At 36.8% G+C, this 24,326-nt stretch overlaps 1 protein-coding gene across 1 annotated transcript in view; it reads right to left on the bottom strand.

Moving 5' to 3' along the window:
* Positions 1–1,100: 1,100 nt before the first annotated feature.
* Positions 1,101–24,326, bottom strand: part of LOC117333637 — a 38,700-nt gene continuing 15,474 nt past the window's right edge. The window contains exon 2 of the mRNA XM_033893037.1: positions 1,101–3,858. Coding sequence (XP_033748928.1) covers positions 2,212–3,762 — 1,551 coding nt within the window. The 5' untranslated portion in view covers positions 3,763–3,858 and the 3' untranslated portion in view covers positions 1,101–2,211. The remainder of the gene's footprint in view (positions 3,859–24,326) is intronic.

Raw genomic sequence — 24,326 nt, 5'->3', positions numbered from 1 at the left:
GTTGTTTGATAATTGAATGTCATACTTATCTATATGTTATTTTGGCAGTATTTAGCCTCCTGATGTAAGGATGTACGACATCATTACTAAAGTGCTATTTATCCAGATTTTTTTTTAGATTAAGATAAGAACTTAAAAGTGTAATCCACTGGATTTAAAGCCTCTCTATGTTTTCATAAGACATAATTTCTCCAAAATTTCAAAAATGTGTAAAATGATAGATTCTTTACCTTAATGATGATCATCAATACCGTAGTTTTTCATTTCAATTACTGTAAAACTGGGTAACTATCCAGATTATAGAAAATCTCTAATACGGTGCTCCAGTCTCTATACCGATATGTAAATGAGCCGCGGAAAAGATGTCATCCACGCATGTGTAAACTGGTTTGATTTGAAGAATATATCGCAGTATTACCTACGACTTACAGTCAATGTGAGTCTGTTCGACAATAATTAATGATGAGTTAAACGTGAAAAGCCAACAGGAACTGACCGGGAAATTTCTCCGCATTTGATAAACGAACACGTGCTGTCGTGTTTATCATCCGGGGATGTCACTCATCACGTGCAGGGTTCGTTCACGTTCTATTTTTAGATGTTTATTAAATGAATTAAATGACGATAAATCCGTTAGAGATTGTGAAGTTAAGCTTATGAAGTTTGATATCTACAAACAAAACCTAGAGAGGCTTTAATTGTATTGTAAAGGTAGAAAATCAATCCCTTCAATACACACCATGGATATTTCTTATATAACAATGATCAGACCGATGTATAAAACACTAGGTGTATCCTCTAATTATTGATCAATTATTGGTATAAATAATACAGATGTTAGTATGCTTTTTTATCATTTTTGCAAATTGTAACTCTGATTTATCAACTTAAAAATGTCTGTCTTTGATTTAACTTGGACATATATGTCTTATTACATGTACTTTAATAAAGTAGAGGAAACCAGATTGTGATGTCAATTGTGATGACGGCATCACTCCAAATTCTGGTCCGATACCTCCCAGCTCACCTTAGAAGGTTTACATTGTTTCAGTAAATGTAAATATGGGACTTGCGTTACAAAACTGTCCACGAAACATGTATTGGCATTTTAGTCTCCCTTTATTTGATAACGAGGACAATATAGTTGTAAGTTTATGTTCTGAACACTGTTTCGTTGTCTGCCTACACATATCTCTACTTCTGTCATTTGGGTTGCATTAATGTTTACTTTTCATTTGTAATTTAATTTGTAATTGCATACATTAAATAAAATAAATACGTTTCGACCGTTTTGATTTCGCATTATATAACATTCCAAAAGAAATGGCGAAACATAATAAATGCTTAAGAATTAGATGCAAATATGTAGTCCATTGTTCAAGTAAGCCGATCACTGATGTGTTGTCACAAATTATCAGAGCGTAACACGGTAAGATGTGATGACGTATACACAGATTGTCCTAATACCACAATGAACACGCGGCTCAGTCATGAAATCCTTTATCGTTCTAATGCGTGTTATACACGACTGGGTCCCTGTGTGTAACCTCACATCCAAAAATAGGCGACATCTATACTCGTCCCGGATACATATATAATTCTATATATTATGATATATAAGTGATTTATTATTGAGTATATCTGATATAAACTGTTTAACATGAAATCTATCTTCCCAGTTAGTAACACCCAGCCAGTCCTAATATCACTGTCCAGTAACACCCAGCCAGTCCTAATATCACTGTCTCTATTCATTATTGCTCGTACACTTTGGGAAACATACGACACCATCTCATGGGGATTTCAAACATTAATAACGTAGTCGTTAAGATCATTTTGACATTATGACGTCATATCCGGTGCAAAGGTATAATCCACACATTTTAATATCAGTACGTAAAGCACATTCCTCGGCGAAGGCACGAGATTTACACACATGGAGATGACGTGTGGTATACATAAAACCATCCATCATCCATCATTCCCTTAGTTTGTATTCATCTCACTGCTTTGTATGCAAATTAAGCGTTGATGATACCGCTGACAGCTGATGCCATAAGTATTATGAGTTTGTGTTAAATCATTACACTGAGAACAATATATTCACAGATTTCAGCTATAATCCACAGTATGACGATAGATTACGAAGTCCTTGGTTCAATCAACATAAAACGTCATTGTTTATCACATGTTTGGTTCACATACCTGTCTTCATGTCCTAATAATGACCGAGTCATGTGTGTTGTTGTGAGATTTTTCCAAATTGTTCTGGTTATAATCCACGACCGCTTGACGTTCCACAATGACCGGTTTGCCTCCGTACGTGGAGTGACGTCCATACACGCGCTCGATGGGTCTCTGGACAGTGGTTGCCACGTGCAAGCGCTTGTAACTGCCCCCGCGATTGGTTGGGAGGGTCTGGCTTCCCGGATGACGGTTATACTCTGTTAACACGTATGCACTTGGCGCACGTGCAGATCGGACACTACCGGATACACTGGCATAACTTGATGAGCTATGGATAGCCGATCGAGGTCGCGTGCGGCCATGAACCCTTTGCCTCAAGACCACTTCATCTCTCCAGTTACCATGGGGTCTAACCACGGAACGTCTGTCCCCTCCCCAAGACTTATAGTTTACACCGTCTCCTTGTTCCTCGTGCTGTATCCGAGGGGTCTCGGTAGTGGAGTAAATCTTTCTACTGGAGTCCGTAGATGATCGGTAGTCCGGAACTGTCACCCTGACCTCCCCCTCCATCTTGGGAGATGCTGCGCGCTCGACTTTTCTGTTGATATGGTGTCTCACCTCCCCGTTAGTGTGAGAATGGTGTATAGTCTCGGTAACGGTTTCCTCCCTCCTCACAACCACATTTGCGTCTGGCTGTTCAATCGTCCTAGTCACCACTACCTCTTCAGACACTGAATTGTCCTTCCTCCCTGGAGTAACAACAACAGATCTTTGATATTCCTCGGGAGTGATTCCAGTGGATTTCTCGAGCATGAATTTGATTTCCCTCAGTTCGTGTGAGAGGACGTCGAGCTCGTCCCGGAGTGACGTTTCTGAAGCTTCTGACACATTGTCTGACAGGTGGCGATGGTGTACAACTTGCTGCTGATGTATGACTACTTTGTCGGAAGTGGTCATATGCGCATGCGTTTTTCGCTCAGTTGTCAGTGATGGGGGGTTGTCGTCTGCGATTGGATTGATGTATGTTCTAGCCACACCGTTCTCTTGATGACTGTCACCATTCACGTGAATATGGACATCCCCATTCACCTTGGCTCGCTCTGTGTGCATGTCTACAACAGCACTTAACTGACGATTGTTATTGTTTTGGGTTTTAGAGCGAAGAGTCCAGTTCTCTCCTTCCGTCTTTTTCGTTTCAACGTTATATCCCTCACCTGGATTGGACTGACGTTTTATATCCTTGAAATATTTGACGAACATGCCAGCGTCCAGACCGTTAGCACACCTGAAGGCGAGGATTTGGTACTTAGTGGGGTGGTCCTTACCTATCACTAACAGGCACGAAGGATGGTACTTGTTTACGGTAATGAAATAGACGTTTTCAATAGGAAGGTAGTCAGTCATCTGTTTACCTGTCAAAGCCGCGGATTTCATCACTGTCACTCCATGTTTAGATACGGTTAATCTGACCTTTGTCCCTTTTCCTGCCCTGACCTGCTTGGCCATTTCATTTATCACATTATCAAGAATGGTATCATCGTGCCAAGTGCCGAGTTGGTATACTTTCTTCTCCATGTTGAAGTCTGGAAATGCCTTCTCGTTTGTGTGTACAGTTGTCCCGGCGAATCAACTCCAGATGATCACAGAGTCCAGAACCATGAGCCAGGGAACCTGTGTGGAAGAGAGCAGAGACCAATTACATGTTTGTCGTCCCACAGTCGGTAGAGAGCTATAACACTTCAGCGCCTACACAGAGAGTATACAGTCAAAACCGGTTTTCAATACACTGGCAGGCTACCCCGGTTTTACTGTACAGGGGTACCGCGCGGGGAACACTTATACACCGGTCTCCACCACGCATCGGTGTTTTTAGTTTATACCTATCTACGATCCATCAAATCTTAGTTTAAAATGACAAAATCACGACTCCGTGACGATCCAACCTGTCATCACCTAGTCTTCACATAGGTGTCTACCTACTGTTTTATCTGGCCTACAAGTCTGTAAATACACGGCTCTTACACAAGTCCAACTTTAACATCTATTATATATGGTGGTATTCTCGACCCTTAAGCGAGATAGCATGGTTTTCAGGTGGAGCAATAATTGTCTCGTGTAATTCAATTAAAATTAACATATGGTAGCATACCTTTTTACCAGGTGTCGCGATGATGGTATTGCTTAATTATACAGTTTATCTTAAACATGATATAACTTAATAAAGTCATGTTGTTTACATTAACGTATATACTATACCAGACCCGTTTAATTCTCGTTTCCATGGATATATGCTATTTGTCATTTTTGTTCGACAGGTTGACAAAATGAGTAAATATGAATATCGTCAATACCAAAGCAAATGTAAAGGTAGTTACGTGTCCCTGTGTTAATACGATAACAATAACCGGTATTAGGGCGACACATCAAGCTGACAGGGATGTATATTTTACACTTTCACTGTGGTGTGACGCTGTGGTGTGACGCTGCTGGGTGTATAAACTCAGACACTCGTTATACCCACGTTAACAATGTTTGTTATTTTGATTAGCGTGTTAAGTGAACTGTTTTACTGAACACACGTGAAACTCCGTGGAGCGGAACAGAAAGGAAAGCATGGATAATTAATATTCAAACCTCAACCATGTACGTAAGTCTTCAATTTATACGTTCGTGTCTGTCTAAATTATCGCTACAATAACGAGCTCAAGGAGACATGTCAAACACATGTATTGGCCTTATCATAGCCGATATGTTACCATTTATAAAAATCCATGAGCTAATTCAGATAAATAGCCCAATAAAATGATGTCTTGGCGACGAGTAAAAGTAGCAGTGACATTTGCCCATAATTCATCTGATAAAAAAAAAAAACTAAAAACAAATCAAACAACACCAAACCCAAATCATATTAACACCAAAAACAAGTCATTCAACACCAAAAACAAGTCATTCAACACCACAACCAAATCATACAACACCACAACCAAATCATATAACACCACAACCAAATCATACAACACCAGAAACAAATCATACAACACCAGAAACAATTCATACAAAGCCAAAAGCAAATCATATAACATTAAAAACAAATTATTAAAAACCAAAAACAAATTATACAACACCAAAAACAAAATAATTAAAAACCAAAACCAAATCAACAGAGGGGAATGTATACGCGAAGTTCCTAGCTAATTAATGTCCTACAAGTAGTAGGGAGTTGTCCTCATACATGTACCTACTGCCTCCATTGCATGATCGTTAGATAACGACTGAATTTTGAATCTTATCTTTTGTCCTTTCTAAACAAATCTCCCCCTTCCGTGGCTAATGTCGCCCTTGACACTGCCACACATTTGGCCTTTAGTTGAGCGTTCGCCCATGTGTGGAATGCTTTGGGCTCTGTACTCTGGCCGATACACACCAGAATCTCTAAAATGGTAATTGCTCCTCCTGCTTAACGTTCAACATTTGAAGAATTGGACGACTGGTTTATCCGTTGTCGGTATAATGTGACAGGGCGAGGTGTCCTGCTGGATAACTTTAAAGTCGACATTAAATTTGCCCTATTATAAGGAGACAAACAAAAACATACCCAGTCTACCAAAACACATACGCTATAGGCCTGCATCGCAAGGGAAACCGTCCTCAAATGGCCAAAGATGTTGATAGGACGTTAAACAATACACAGGGGAGACCGTCCTCAAATGACCATAGCTGTTGATGGGACATTAAACAATACACAAGGGGAGGCCGTCCTTAAATGACCATAAGTGTTGATAGGACGTTAAACAATACACATGGGAGGCCGTCCTTAAATGACCATAAGTGTTGATAGGACATTAAACAATACACAGGGGAGGCCGTCCTTAAATGACCATAAGTGTTGATAGGACATTAAAAAATACACAGGGGAGGCCGTCCTTAAATGACCACAGCTGTTGATAGGACATTAAACAATACACAGGGGAAGCCGTCCTTAAATGACCATAAGTGTTGATAGGACATTAAACAATACACAGGGGAAGCCGTCCTTAAATGACCATAGATGTTGATAGGACGTTAAACAATACACAGGGGAGGCCGTCCTTAAATGACAACAGATGTTGATAGGATGTTAAACAATACACAGGGGAGGCCGTCCTTAAATGACCATAGGTGTTGATAGGACGTTAAACAATACACATGGGAGGCCGTCCTTAAATGACAACAGATGTTGATAGGATGTTAAACAATACACAGGGGAGGCCGTCCTTAAATGACAACAGATGTTGATAGGATGTTAAACAATACACAGAGGAGGCCGTCCTTAAATGACCATAGGTGTTGATAGGACGTTAAACAATACACAGAGGAGGCCGTCCTTAAATGACAACAGATGTTGATAGGACACTATACAACAAAAACAAAACACCAAATCATATATTTGTTGTCTGTTTCGTATCCTATAAGTCTATGGACAAGACTGATATCAATCCCGTCGTAGAGCTTTAGAAGATATGAGTGACAGTTAAGTGGCCGTGGGTGATTGTGGCTCACCTGTTACACAGGTACAACTTTACTTTCCATCAATACAAACGACTTTAAACCCGACAAACCGATTAGAAGCGATTACAAAACATATATAATGTTTTATAACCAGACATTGAACTCGTGGTATTTCCCTGTACAACCCAATAACAACAATGAAACGTGCAGATGTTTTTGTTAACATTGGTAAATAAAAGGTTTAGGGATCTGCATTGTAGTACTCAATCGTAAGTCCTAGTCTGATGTTGTAGTCCTACATTGTAGTCTGATGTTGTAGTCCTACATTGTAGTCTGATGTTGTAGTCCTACATTGTTATCTGATGTTGTAGTCCTACATTGTAGTCTGATGTTGTAGTCCTACATTGTAGCCTGATGTTGTAGTCCTACATTGTAGTCTGATGTTATAGTCCTACATTGTAGTCTAATGTTGTAGTCCTACATTGTAGTGTGATGTTGTAGTCCTATATTGTAGTCTGATGTTGTAGTCCTACATTGTAGTCTGATGTTGTAGTCCTACATTGTAGTCTGATGTTGTAGTCCTACATTGTAGTCCTATGTTGTAGTCCTACATTGTAGTCCTATGTTGTAGTCCTACATTGTAGTCCTATGTTGTAGTCCTACATTGTAGTCTGATGTTGTAGTCCTACATTGTAGTCTGATGTTGTAGTCCTACATTGTAGTGTGATGTTGTAGTCCTACATTGTAGTGTGATGTTGTAGTCCTACATTGTAGTGTGATGTTGTAGTCCTACATTGTAGTCTGATGTTGTAGTCCTACATTGTAGTCTGATGTTATAGTCCTACATTGTAGTCTGATGTTGTAGTCCTACATTGTAGTCTGATGTTGTAGTCCTACATTGTAATCTGATGTTGTAGTCCTACATTGTAGTCTGATGTTGTAGTCCTACATTGTAATCTGATGTTGTAGTCCTACATTGTAGTCTGATGTTATAGTCCTACATTGTAGTCTGATGTTGTACTCCTACATTGTAGTGTGATGTTGTATTCCTACATTGTAGTCTGATGTTGTAGTCCTACATTGTAGTCTGATGTTGTACTCCTACATTGTAGTCTGATGTTGTATTCCTACATTGTAGTCTGATGTTGTAGTCCTACATTGTAGTCTGATGTTGTAGTCCTACATTGTAGTCTGATGTTGTAGTCCTACATTGTAGTCTGATGTTGTAGTCCTACATTGTAGTCTGATGTTGTAGTCCTACATTGTAGTCTGATGTTATAGTCCTACATTGTAGTCTGATGTTGTAATCCTACATTGTTATCTGATGTTGTAGTCCTACATTGTAGTGTGATGTTGTAGTCCTACATTGTAGTCTGATGTTGTAGTCCTACATTGTAGTGTGATGTTGTAGTCCTACATTGTAGTCTGATGTTGTAGTCCTACATTGTAGTCTGATGTTGTACTCCTACATTGTAGTCTGATGTTGTAATCCTACATTGTAGTCTGATGTTGTAGTCCTACATTGTAGTCTGATGTTGTAGTATAAACAAATGAAAGAGTGACGTATATGTGTGAATGATGAATGGTTTAGAAAAAAAATGATTGCTGGACTTAATTACAAAGGTCAATCCTAACGCTTTTTGAATTTGTCGGAAATAGATATTTCAAAGGTTAGAGATATTGTTTTTACCTAAAGACCAAATTATAACGTTTAGCTATTAGCAGCCAAACACGTTATAGACATATACATCATAGTTACGTTAATGTACATTCACGTCATAAAGAACTTCGGAACTGCCAGAATTTCAAAGACCACAAACTTCACAGAAAATGATATCGAAAAGAAACCCGGCCATATTACAAGTGTCACCTGTAGGCGTGACGATGTTGATTAACGTGTGTTGCTATAGGTAACGAGAGACACAAAGCGAGTTGTAGTAAACAAAAGAATAGATACGGATCTTACACTTTACAATGGTAGATCTTAATGGTAAATCTTACGCATTACAATGTCAGATCTTACACGTAACAATGTCAGATCTTACACGTTACAATGACATATCTTACACATTACAATGACAGATCTTACACGTTACAATGGTAGATCTTACATGTTACAATGGTAGATCTTACACATTACAATGACAGATCTTACACGTTACAATGACAGATCTTACACGTTACAATGGTAGATCTTACACATTACAATGACAGATCTTACACGTTACAATGACAGATCTTACACGTTACAATGGTAGATCTTACACGTTACAATGACAGATCTTACACGTTACAATGGTAGATCTTACACATTACAATGACAGATCTTACACGTTACAATGACAGATCTTACACATTACAATGGTAGATCTTACTCATTACAATGACAGATCTTACACATTACAATGACAGATCTTACACATTACAATGGTAGATCTTACACGTTACAATGACAGATCTTACACATTACAATGACAGATCTTACACATTACAATGGTAGATCTTACACGTTACAATGACAGATCTTACACATTACAATGACAGATCTTACACGTTACAATGACAGATCTTACACATTACAATGACAGATCTTACACATTACAATGACAGATCTTACACGTTACAATGGTAGATCTTACACATTACAATGACAGATCTTACACGTTACAATGGTAGATCTTACACGTTACAATGACAGATCTTACACATTACAATGACAGATCTTACACATAACAATGACAGATCTTACACGTTACAATGACAGATCTTACACATAACAATGACAGATCTTACACATTACAATGGTAGATCTTACACATTACAATGGTAGATCTTACACATTACAATGACAGATCTTGCACATTACAATGACAGATCTTACACATTACAATGACAGATCTTACACATTACAATGACAGATCTTACACATTACAATGACAGATCTTACACGTTACAATGACAGATCTTACACATTATAATGACAGATCTTACACATTACAATGACAGATCTTACACGTTACAATGGCAGATCTTACACATTACAATGACAGATCTTACACATTATAATGACAGATCTTACACATTACAATGGCAGATCTTACACATTACAATGGCCGATCCTACACATTATAATGACAGATCTTACACATTACAATGACAGATCTTACACGTTACAGTGATAGATCTTACACGTTACAATGACAGATCTTACACGTTACAATGACAGATCTTACACATTATAATGACAGATCTTACACGTTACAATGAAATATCTTACACATTACAATGGCCGATCCTACACATTATAATGACAGATCTTACTCATTACAATGAAATATCTTACACATTATAATGACAGATCTTACACATTACAATGGCAGATCTTACACATTACAATGGGCGATCCTACACATTATAATGACAGATCTTACACATTACAATGACAGATCTTACACGTTACAATGACAGATCTTACACATTACAATGACAGATCTTACACATAACAATGACAGATCTTACACGTTACAATGACAGATCTTACACATAACAATGACAGATCTTACACATAACAATGACAGATCTTACACATTACAATGGTAGATCTTACACATTACAATGGTAGATCTTACACATTACAATGACAGATCTTACACATTACAATGACAGATCTTACACATTACAATGACAGATCTTACACGTTACAATGGTAGATCTTACACGTTACAATGACAGATCTTACACGTTACAATGGTAGATCTTACACATTACAATGACAGATCTTACACGTTACAATGACAGATCTTACACATTACAATGGTAGATCTTACTCATTACAATGACAGATCTTACACATTACAATGACAGATCTTACACATTACAATGGTAGATCTTACACGTTACAATGACAGATCTTACACATTACAATGACAGATCTTACACATTACAATGGTAGATCTTACACGTTACAATGACAGATCTTACACATTACAATGACAGATCTTACACGTTACAATGACAGATCTTACACATTACAATGACAGATCTTACACATTACAATGACAGATCTTACACGTTACAATGGTAGATCTTACACATTACAATGACAGATCTTACACGTTACAATGGTAGATCTTACACGTTACAATGACAGATCTTACACATTACAATGACAGATCTTACACATAACAATGACAGATCTTACACGTTACAATGACAGATCTTACACATAACAATGACAGATCTTACACATTACAATGGTAGATCTTACACATTACAATGGTAGATCTTACACATTACAATGACAGATCTTGCACATTACAATGACAGATCTTACACATTACAATGACAGATCTTACACATTACAATGACAGATCTTACACATTACAATGACAGATCTTACACGTTACAATGACAGATCTTACACATTATAATGACAGATCTTACACATTACAATGACAGATCTTACACGTTACAATGGCAGATCTTACACATTACAATGACAGATCTTACACGTTATAATGACAGATCTTACACATTATAATGACAGATCTTACACATTACAATGGCAGATCTTACACATTACAATGGCCGATCCTACACATTATAATGACAGATCTTACACATTACAATGACAGATCTTACACGTTACAATGACAGATCTTACACGTTACAATGACAGATCTTACACGTTACAATGACAGATCTTACACATTATAATGACAGATCTTACACGTTACAATGAAATATCTTACACATTACAATGGCCGATCCTACACATTATAATGACAGATCTTACTCATTACAATGAAATATCTTACACATTATAATGACAGATCTTACACATTACAATGGCAGATCTTACACATTACAATGGGCGATCCTACACATTATAATGACAGATCTTACACATTACAATGACAGATCTTACACGTTACAATGACAGATCTTACACATTACAATGACAGATCTTACACATAACAATGACAGATCTTACACGTTACAATGACAGATCTTACACATAACAATGACAGATCTTACACATAACAATGACAGATCTTACACATTACAATGGTAGATCTTACACATTACAATGGTAGATCTTACACATTACAATGACAGATCTTACACATTACAATGACAGATCTTACACATTACAATGACAGATCTTACACGTTACAATGACAGATCTTACACATTATAATGACAGATCTTACACATTACAATGGCAGATCTTACACATTACAATGGCCGATCCTACACATTATAATGACAGATCTTACACATTACAATGACAGATCTTACACGTTACAATGACAGATCTTACACGTTACAATGACAGATCGTACACGTTACAATGACAGATCTTACACGTTACAATGACAGATCTTACACATTACAATGGTAGATCTTACACATTACAATGACAGATCTTACACATTACAATGACAGATCTTACACATTACAATGACAGATCTGACGAATTACAATGTCAGATCTTACACGTTACAATGACAGATCTTACACGTTACAATGACATATCTTCCCTTGTCTATATAGTGTCTCGCTCACAGGACACAGAAAGTACGTCGCTACACTTCATCTCACAGTCGTGTCCAGAATTGGACGCTCTTTGAGAAAAAATGTATCTTTTATTGTCATAATATATAACAGTTGAGCTTATGTCGTAAAGACATTTTCAATACAAGTGTAAAACTTTTATGGAGCGTACCAGATACACACAAATATTACCCCGTCTATTGGGCCAACAAAGCTGACATTGTCCTCAGTGTAACAATACCGAGGATAGTTTTATTGACTCGACACAGTTACTCAATACGTACCACATAGGTCTACTCAATAGGCACACCGAAATCATAGCTTTTCATTTTAGACTTCCAAACACTCAATTCACCTTACCGAGGTGAGATTCTCAACATGTTTGTATAGGAGATTGTGTGAGTTATCGTCAATCTATGCGACGTCGTTTAGCTGAAGGCGTAGACTTAATTACTCTGATTGTCTGATGGTTAAATATTGTTTGTACATATGCAAGTACATTCACACAGCTTGCCTGTGTTTTATCGTTTTTACCTGTACAGGTGAGACATACTGGCATGCACCTGCCAAACAACTCCATTGTTTATTTACTGACTGTTGTGTTTTTGAAGATTTAATTTAAGGTTCGCCTTTTACAAGGAACATGCTATTTACATCCACAAAGCTTACTTCGTGAGACACCGTCTGTAATTTAACGTGATAATATACATATATAATACAGACACAACAGTCGTAAATCTCTTACGGTCAGGTACATATGTATGTTTATGAAGGTTTAAACTCTGTGAAATAAAACAAATTAATATTCAATACTTATGACAGGGAAACCTGCCACGCGGTGTGTTAACGTAAGAAAATTGACGACCCCAGGTGATAATATAAGTGGTTGAAAACATAAACGTTATTTATTTTATAAATATTGCGAAACCTGATACATCTGTATATCAACTGGTACCAGTCCCGAGTCTCGAATCTAAACCGTAAATAGTATACTGACCCAGTATCATCAATATTCCACATCCCAAGACAATTATTTATGAAAGACATTCTCTGTCCACAGAAAAGCATGACACAACTTAGGGGAAGTTCCCTAACTATGATTTCAAAATTCAATATTGCTTTCCATTTCCTTGTATCGTGGGAGTTCCCCAGTTATATCTCACTCCCTCGGGACGTTTATTCATGCAATGCTAAGAATTTTTTTTTTTTTTATCACATTCGATTTAAGCACAAATATTATACATGTACTGTATAAATATTGTATGAGCATTATATATCTGTGGTTAAACATCATAATTTTTTTTTTTTTTTAAATTTCAGGAAAGTTCACCATAATGAACATATTGTTACTGATCGGGGGGGGGGGGGGGGGGGGGGGGGGGGGGGGCTTTTGTCCGTACCTCATATTGTATATGGGGCTATGTACACAGTAATTATATGAGAACCTCTTACATTGATCAGAAGGAAGTGCACGTGTTCCGGTTGATGATAAGACTTGGTTGTATAAGATATACTGTAAACTGATGTAACATACAGAATTCTCTAGGTCTATAAGATACTGTAAACTGATGTAACATACAGAATTCTCTAGGTCTATAAGATACTGTAAACTGATGTAACATACAGAATTCTCTAGGCAGTAAGATACTGTAAACTGATGTAACATACAGAATTCTCTAGGTCTATAAGATATACTGTAAACTGATGTAACATACAGAATTCTCTAGGTCTATAAGATACTGTAAACTGATGTAACATACAGAATTCTCTAGGTCTATAAGATATACTGTAAACTGATGTAACATACAGAAATCTCTAGGTCTATAAGATATACTGTAAACTGATATAACATACAGAATTCTCTAGGTAGTAAGATACTGTAAACTGATGTAACATACAGAATTCTCTAGGTCTATAAGATATACTGTAAACTGATGTAACATACAGAATTCTCTAGGTCTATAAGATATACTGTAAACTGATGTAACATACAGAATTCTCTAGGTCTATAAGATACTGTAAACTGATGTGACATACAGAATTCTCTAGGTCTATAAGATACTGTAAACTGATGTAACATACAGAATTCTCTAGGTCTATAAGATATACTGTAAACTGATGTAACATACAGAATTCTCTAGGTCTATAAGATACTGTAAACTGATGTAACATACAGAATTCTCTAGGTCTATAAGATACTGTAAACTGATGTAACATACAGAATTCTCTAGGTCTATAAGATATACTGTAAACTGATGTAACATACAGAATTCTCTAGGTCTATAAGATACTGTAAACTGATGTAACATACAGAATTCTCTAGGTCTATAAGATACTGTAAACTGATGTGACATACAGAATTCTCTAGGTCTATAAGATACTGTAAACTGATGTAACATACAGAATTCTCTAGGTCTATAAGATATACTGTAAACTGATGTAACATACAGAATTCTCTAGGTCTATAAGATACTGTAAACTGATGTAACATACAGAATTCTCTAGGTCTATAAGATACTGTAAACTGATGTAACATACAGAATTCTCTAGGTCTATAAGATACTGTAAACTGATGTAACATACAGAATTCTCTAGGTCTATAAGATACTGTAAACTGATGTAACATACAGAATTCTCTAGGTCTATAAGATACTGTAAACTGATGTAACATACAGAATTCTCTAGGTCTATAAGATACTGTAAACTGATGTAACATACAGAATTCTCTAGGTCTATAAGATACTGTAAACTGATGTAACATACAGAATTCTCTAGGTCTATAAGATACTGTAAACTGATGTAACATACAGAATTCTCTAGGTCTATAAGATACTGTAAACTGATGTAACATACAGAATTCTCTAGGTCTATAAGATACTGTAAACTGATGTAACATACAGAATTCTCTAGGTCTATAAGATACTGTAAACTGATGTAACATACAGAATTCTCTAGGTCTATAAGATACACTGTAAACTGATGTAACATACAGAATTCTCTAGGTCTATAAGATACTGTAAACTGATGTAACATACAGAATTCTCTAGGTCTATAAGATACTGTAAACTGATGTAACATACAGAATTCTCTAGGTCTATAAGATACTGTAAACTGATGTAACATACAGAATTCTCTAGGTCTATAAGATATGGTAAACTGATGTGACATACAGAATTCTCTAGGTCTATAAGATACTGTAAACTGATGTAACATACAGAATTCTCTAGGTCTATAAGATACTGTAAACTGATGTAACATACAGAATTCTCTAGGTCTATAAGATACTGTAAACTGATGTAACATACAGAATTCTCTAGGTCTATAAGATACTGTAAACTGATGTAACATACAGAATTCTCTAGGTCTATAAGATATACTGTAAACTGATGTAACATACAGAATTCTCTAGGTCTATAAGATACTGTAAACTGATGTAACATACAGAATTCTCTAGGTCTATAAGATACTGTAAACTGATGTAACATACAGAATTCTCTAGGTCTATAAGATACTGTAAACTGATGTAACATACAGAATTCTCTAGGTCTATAAGATACTGTAAACTGATGTAACATACAGAATTCTCTAGGTCTATAAGATACTGTAAACTGATGTAACATACAGAATTCTCTAGGTCTATAAGATACTGTAAACTGATGTAACATACAGAATTCTCTAGGTCTATAAGATACTGTAAACTGATGTAACATACAGAATTCTCTAGGTCTATAAGATATACTGTAAACTGATGTAACATACAGAATTCTCTAGGTCTATAAGATACTGTAAACTGATGTAACATACAGAATTCTCTAGGTCTATAAGATACTGTAAACTGATGTAACATACAGAATTCTCTAGGTCTATAAGATACTGTAAACTGATGTAACATACAGAATTCTCTAGGTCTATAAGATACTGTAAACTGATGTAACATACAGAATTCTCTAGGTCTATAAGATACTGTAAACTGATGTAACATACAGAATTCTCTAGGTCTATAAGATATACTGTAAACTGATGTAACATACAGAATTCTCTAGGTCTATAAGATACTGTAAACTGATGTAACATACAGAATTCTCTAGGTCTATAAGATACTGTAAACTGATGTAACATACAGAATTCTCTAGGTCTATAAGATACTGTAAACTGATGTAACATACAGAATTCTCTAGGTCTATAAGATACTGTAACTGATGTAACATACAGAATTCTCTAGGTCTATAAGATACTGTAAACTGATGTAACATACAGAATTCTCTAGGTCTATAAGATACTGTAAACTGATGTAACATACAGAATTCTCTAGGTCTATAAGATACTGTAAACTGATGTAACATACAGAATTCTCTAGGTCTATAAGATACTGTAAACTGATGTAACATACAGAATTCTCTAGGTCTATAAGATATACTGTAAACTGATGTAACATACAGAATTCTCTAGGTCTATAAGATATACTGTAAACTGATGTAACATACAGAATTCTCTAGGTCTATAAGATATACTGTAAACTGATGTAACATACAGAATTCTCTAGGTCTATAAGATACTGTAAACTGATGTAACATACAGAATTCTCTAGGTCTATAAGATACTGTAAACTGATGTAACATACAGAATTCTCTAGGTCTATAAGATACTGTAAACTGATGTAACATACAGAATTCTCTAGGTCTATAAGATACACTGTAAACTGATGTAACATACAGAATTCTCTAGGTCTATAAGATACTGTAAACTGATGTAACATACAGAATTCTCTAGGTCTATAAGATACTGTAACCTAATGTAACATACAGAATTCTCTAGGTCTATAAGATATACTGTAAACTGATGTAACATACAGAATTCTCTAGGTCTATAAGATACTGTAACCTAATGTAACATACAGAATTCTCTAGGTCTATAAGATATACTGTAAACTGATGTAACATACATAATTCTCTAGGTCTATAAGATTTACTGTAAACTGATGTAACATACAGAATTCTCTTGGTCTATAAGATATACTGTAAACTGATGTAACATACAGAATTCTCTAGGTCTATAAGAAACTGTAAACTGATGTAACGTACAGAATTCTCTAGGTCTATAAGATACTGTAACCTAATGTAACATACAGAATTCTCTTGGTCTATAAGATACTGTAAACTGATGTAACATACAGAATTCTCTAGGTCTATAAGATATACTGTAAACTGATGTAACATACAGAATTCTCTAGGTCTATAAGATACTGTAAACTGATGTCCTCTGTATAACTAGAGGTGTTATTATGAGATGCACTGACTGACTGTCTGTCTGTCTGAAATAAAAACGTCCGTAAACCATGACAGGAAGGCCACAGTAATGTCGTTTATATTTGTGTGTAGATCAGACATGGTATTGAATATTACTATTGATCCACAACGCTATTACACAGTAAGCGAGTCTGGCCCGGAAATAGCTCACACCAATAGATAGGAGATGTATTGACTATTGTACAACATTCCCTATTTGATTGGACTATCCTCTGGTTGAATACCATAGATGTCACTGTACAATGTCATAAAGGTCTCCATGCATTCAATTTTTATATAGTGTTGACGTCGCAATAAAATTCTACAGATTTGATGTCAATTGTTCGTAATCTGCGAGTTGAAGTATATATCTTGTAGATTGTATTTCAGCCTCTATGGTTTTATCTTATGGCTTTTCTGTAAGTATAGATATATTTAATAATACTTTTCTGCAAATATGGTTGCACTTAATGTTTTCTTCGTATTGTTGTATATATTGGTTACCTGTATGTATGGTACTTTGTGATAGTTTACCTGTGTGTATGGTACTTTGTGATAGTTACCTGTATGTATGGTACTTTGTGATTGTTACCTGTATGTATGGTACTTTGTGATAGTTACCTGTATGTATGGTACTTTGTGATAGTTTACCTGTATGTATGGTACTTTGTGATTGTTACCTGTATGTATGGTACTTTGTGATAGTTACCTGTATGTATGGTACTTTTTGATAGTTACCTGTATGTATGGTACTTTGTGATAGTTACCTGTATGTATGGTACTTTGTGATAGTTTACCTGTGTGTATGGTACTTTGTGATAGTTTACCTGTATGTATGGTACTTTGTGATAGTTTACCTGTATGTATGGTACTTTGTGATAGTTACCTGTGTGTATTGTACTTTGTGATAGTTACCTATGTGTATGGTACTTTGTAATAGTTTACCTGTATGTATGGTACTTTGTGATAGTTACCTGTGTGTATGATACTTTGTGATAGTTTACCTGTGTGTATGGTACTTTGTGATAGTTACCTGTGTGTATGATACTTTGTGATAGTTACCTGTGTGTATGATACTTTGTGATAGTTACCTGTATGTATGGTACTTTGTGATAGTTACCTGTATGTATGGTACTTTGTGATAGTTACCTGTATGTATGGTACTTTGTGATAGTTTACCTGTATGTATATTACTTTGTGATAGTTTACCTGTATGTATGGTACTTTGTGATAGTTACCTGTATGTATGGTACTTTGTGATAGTTACCTATATGTATGGTACTTTGTGATAGTTTACCTGTATGTATATTACTTTGTGATAGTTTACCTGTATGTATGGTACTTTGTGATAGTTACCTGTATGTATGGTACTTTGTGATAGTTACCTATGTGTATGGTACTTTGTAATAGTTTACCTGTATGTATTGTACTTTGTGATAGTTTACCTGTGTGTATGGTACTTTGTGATAGTTACCTGTATGTATGGTACTTTGTGATAGTTACCTGTGTGTATGGTACTTTGTGATAGTTACCTGTATGTATGGTACTTTGTGATAGTTACCTGTATGTATATTACTTTGTGATAGTTTACCTGTATGTATGGTACTTTGTGATAGTTTACCTGTGTGTATGGTACTTTGTGATAGTTTACCTGTATGTATAGTACTTTGTGATAGTTAGTTTACCTGTATGTATGGTACTTTGTAATAGTTTACCTGTATGTATGGTACTTTGTGATAGTTACCTGTATGTATGGTACTTTGTGATAGTTACCTGTATGTATGGTACTTTGTGATAGTTTACCTGTATGTATGGTACTTTGTGATAGTTTACCTGTATGTATGGTACTTTGTAATAGTTTACCTGTATGTATGGTCCTTGGTAATGGCCTTCCTTTGTATAGAAGTACTGACGTTTTTGTGAGGCCAAATTCACCATAGAAAACCCATTAATCATACTCTGTTTAAATATCTACATAACATTATCAACAGATGAAATATTTTAAAAAGGAAGAATTTACATTAGTGGAGAATGTTTGATCCAAATAAGGTTCGGAACCCTGTGTAACATGAAGGCATTTAATTGAGGACATTTTGAAGTCAGTGATGGAATTGAAATATCGTGTTCAATGACACGTGCATACATTACTTTGATTTTATCAGAACTTGTAAAAAATTTAATTAAACCCTTGAAAAATCGCTCTGAAGTCTTAAAATAAATTTCTCTGTGAGAACACATGACTGATCACGTAAGTTTACAATAGGGGTAGAAGATGGCCCTAGTTGTCATGAACGATTATTCTTGAAAGTTATCGAACATAATCAGAACCCGGATGTTAATATTGATACCGATATTTGCTGACTAAAACCTAAATATATCTGAGAATATCATTACGTAACTAAATACATTATCATTATTATCATTTTTTTTTTTTTTTTTGGAGATTTATGAAACACCTAAACGGATTGTTGTGGAAGTGCGACTTGGCAAATACATGTTACATGTTTAATAAACTTTTACATAGAATAGTAATATACCTGGTATTGAATTTAATGAATTGATTAATGTACTCGGCATTGACTATGATAAATTAATTGATGTACTCGGGATTGAATGTAATACATTTAGGGGATAGTAAGTTGTTTTGAGGGGCTATACTGGCGATTAGAACATAAAATTTGGTTTAAACTCTCGACCGATTAGAACATGAAATTTGGTTTGAACTCGAGACCGATAGGTCGAGAGTTTAAACCAAATTTCATGTTCTAATCGCCAGTATAGCCACGAAAAACAACGTACTATACTATCCCCATTCTAACACATTTACTATCGCATATATTTAGAAACATTGTTTTACATCGCTACAAGTACGCTACAAGTACTCTGTGACCTCCGCTAGTGACGTGTCATACTGTGACGGATTGACCAATCAGAAAGAAGCTTTCAAAGTCAGTCAATTGGCCACGCCCATACTGGCGAGAGTTCGATCTGTATGTTGACGAAGCGGTGTATTTGGATTGTTGTAAAAGTCCTGTTACCGAAGATCAAACGACGTATTTGGATTTACGCAGTATGCATAACGACATGTGCGTTTTGACAAAGTCAGTGTTGATGTGTTTCTACAGACTCAACCGTTATGTGAAGTTGTGTGCACTTGTTCCATTTCATTTCGGATTTTACTTTGCTAGATGCCTACACACGGACGAAATGAACGTTTTAATCAATAAATGACGGTAAGAATGATGTTAACGATTTTTGTTAAATTCATTCAGTTCATTCATTCTTTTCGATTTCTTCACTTTCGATTCCAATCTCATGGGTCAATGGTGCAGAGTGTTGAATTTCGCTACGAGTCGAACTTGACGCCATATTGTTTGATTAGAAACGAGGCGTGGCTTAACACGATAGATCATGGATCTATCGCAGATTAGAACATGGTCCGTAACCAATCAAAACACGCGTTGCAAACGAATCTTGTTAGAATTAATAATTAATTGATGTACTCAGTATATAAATTTAACAATTAAGTGATGCACTCGGTATTGAATAAAATAGATGAAGTGATGAACTCGGTATTGACTATATGATAGAAGTAATATGACACAAGTTAACCAATTGTGTCATATAACTTCTTTCATAATTAATTTACAAACCTGAAAAAAAATGTTCCAGATTATCGCTATTGAATACAATAAATTGAGTGATGAACTCGGTATTTGGTATACAAATCAAGTGATGTCCTTGGTGGTGCTACATTATAATAAAGCTTTATACCATGTTTAAACGTATCAAATAAAGTGATGCACTCGGTGTAGTATAAATATTGAAATGATGTACTCAAAATTATACACATAAATGATAACGTGATGCACTCAGTTTTAAATGTAAATGACAAATGATATACAAATTAGTATAAACTAAATGTAGATATTCAAATTGAACCTTCCCAGAGAGAACGCTTTGTAAAAAGTTCAACAAACAGGTCACTGCACTGTTAGGACTAAACGCCTTGTACGTTTCAGGACTGCCCCCTGCTGAATTGTTTACGTGTGTGACAGGTATCAATTCTGTGTCAGCACATTTCAGCGGGTATCACCAAAGGTACTGGAAGACAAGAACAGCAACGATTTTACATGGCTGAGTGACGTCACAATGGCGGATCATACGGACGAAAGAAACATTGCACAGTTGAATGACGTCATATAAACGACTTATCATATGTATAGTAGAAAATAAGAGAAGAACTTACACACTTGAATGAATGACGTCACAGATGACTGACCAAGTCAACAACACCGCCACTGAGAGAAGTATACAGCCTGAGAAATAGAAATGAGAGTACAGCCAACAGAAGCTAGGATACAACTACCCTGGTTTTTATTGCCGGTAATATAAACTTAATGTACAATCGTATGGATGAATGATTCCCCAGGTCATCAACATCAAAGGCTTGTTCAGTTGGAGGGGAGGAGAGCATAGCATTACCCAAGGGAATGGTCCGAAAATAAGTCGACAAGGTCAACTCATTTTGTACATCAAATTTTTAGCATTCCCTACAAAAATCGTTGTCGCAGTCAATACGTATTTAGTTAAAAGCTTCTATAAATGTGCAAAATTGGCCATGACGCATAAGTTTTAGAAATAATATTTCTAGCTCTCATACACGTGACAAATAACAGATGTATTTCAGACGTAAATGAAGTCAGCATACCAGGTACATGTAAGATCAAGGCCTAACAAATCGGTGAGAATGTCTATATGATGGCGCCAGGTAGGACCACGACCTGTCGATATTAGAGGTTGTCTGACCAGGTAGGTCCACGACCTATCGATATTAGAGGTTGTCTGACCAGGTAGGACCACGACCTATCGATATTAGAGGTTGTCTGACCAGGCAGGACCACGACCTATCGATATTAGAGGTTGTCTGACCAGGTAGGACTACGACCTATCGATATTAGAGGTTATCTGACCAGGTAGGACCACGACCTACCAATGTTACAGGTTGTCTGACCAGGTAGGACCACGACCTATCGATATTAGAGGTTATTTGACCAGTTGGACCACGACCTATCGATATTAGAGGTTATCTGACCAGGTAGGACCACGACCTATCGATATTAGAGGTTATCTGACCAGGTAGGACCACGACCTATCGATATTAGAGGTTGTCTGACCAGGTAGGACCACGACCTATCGATATTAGAGGTTGTCTGACCAGGTAGGACCACGACCTATCGATATTAGAGGTTGTCTGACCAGGTAGGACCACGACCTATCGATATTAGAGGTTGTCTGACCAGGTAGGACCACGACCTATCGATATTAGAGGTTGTCTGACCAGGTAGGACCACGACCTATCGATATTAGAGGTTGTCTGACCAGGTAGGACCACGACCTATCGATATTAGAGGTTGTCTGACCAGGTAGGACCACGACCTATCGATATTAGAGGTTGTCTGACCAGGTAGGACCACGACCTATCGATATTAGAGGTTGTCTGACCAGGTAGGACCACGACCTATCGATATTAGAGGTTATCTGACCAGGTAGGACCACGACCTATCGATATTAGAGGTTGTCTGACCAGGTAGGACCACGACCTATCGATATTAGAGGTTGTCTGACCAGGTAGGACCACGACCTATCGATATTAGAGGTTATCTGACCAGGTAGGACCACGACCTATCGATATTAGAGGTTATCTGACCAGGTAGGACCACGACCTATCGATATTAGAGGTTGTCTGACCAGGTAGGACCACGACCTATCGATATTAGAGGTTATCTGACCAGGTAGGACCACGACCTTTGGATATTAGGGGTTATCTGACCAGGTAGGACCACGACCTATCGATATTAGAGGTTATCTGACCAGGTAGGACCACGACCTATCGATATTAGGGGTTATCTGACCAGGTAGGACCACGACCTACCGATATTAGGGGTTATCTGACCAGGTAGGACCACGACCTACCGATATAAGAGGTTGTCTGACCAGGTAGGACCACGACCTATCGATATGAGAGGTTATCTGACCAGGTAGGACCACGACCTTTCGATATTAGAGGTTTGTCTGACCAGGTAGGACCACGACCTATCGATATTAGAGGTTGTCTGACCAGATCGATATTAGAGGTTGTCTGACCAGGTAGGACCACGACCTATCGATATTAGAGGTTATCTGACCAGGTAGGACCACGACCTATCGATATTAGAGGTTATCTGACCAGGTAGGACCACGACCTATCGATATTAGAGGTTGTCTGACCAGGTAGGACCACGACGTATCGATATTAGAGGTTATCTGACCAGGTAGGACCACGACCTACCGATATGAGAGGTTATCTAACCAGGTAGGACCACGACCTATCGATATTAGAGGTTGCCTGACCAGGTAGGACCACGACCTATCGATATTAGAGGTTTGTCTGACCAGGTAGGACCACGACCTATCGATATTAGAGGTTGTCTGACCAGGTAGGACCACGACCTATCGATATTAGAGGTTATCGGACCAGGTAGGACCACGACCTATCGATATTAGAGGTTGTCTGACCAGGTAGGACCACGACCTATCGATATTAGAGGTTGTCTGACCAGGTAGGACCACGACCTATCGATATTAGAGGTTGTCTGATCAGGTAGGACCACGATCATCGATATTAAAGGTTGTCTGACCAGGTAGGACCACGACCTATCGATATTAGAGGTTATCTGACCAGGTAGGACCACGACCTATCGATATTAGAGGTTATCTGACCAGGTAGGACCACGACCTATCGATATTAGAGGTTATCTGACCAGGTAG

Source organism: Pecten maximus, chromosome 8 (genome assembly GCF_902652985.1).
Source record: "Pecten maximus chromosome 8, xPecMax1.1, whole genome shotgun sequence".
Classification (NCBI taxonomy): domain Eukaryota; kingdom Metazoa; phylum Mollusca; class Bivalvia; order Pectinida; family Pectinidae; genus Pecten; species Pecten maximus.
The sequence above is the reverse complement of the archived record's forward strand: the minus strand, read 5'-3'. Positions and strand labels throughout refer to the sequence as shown.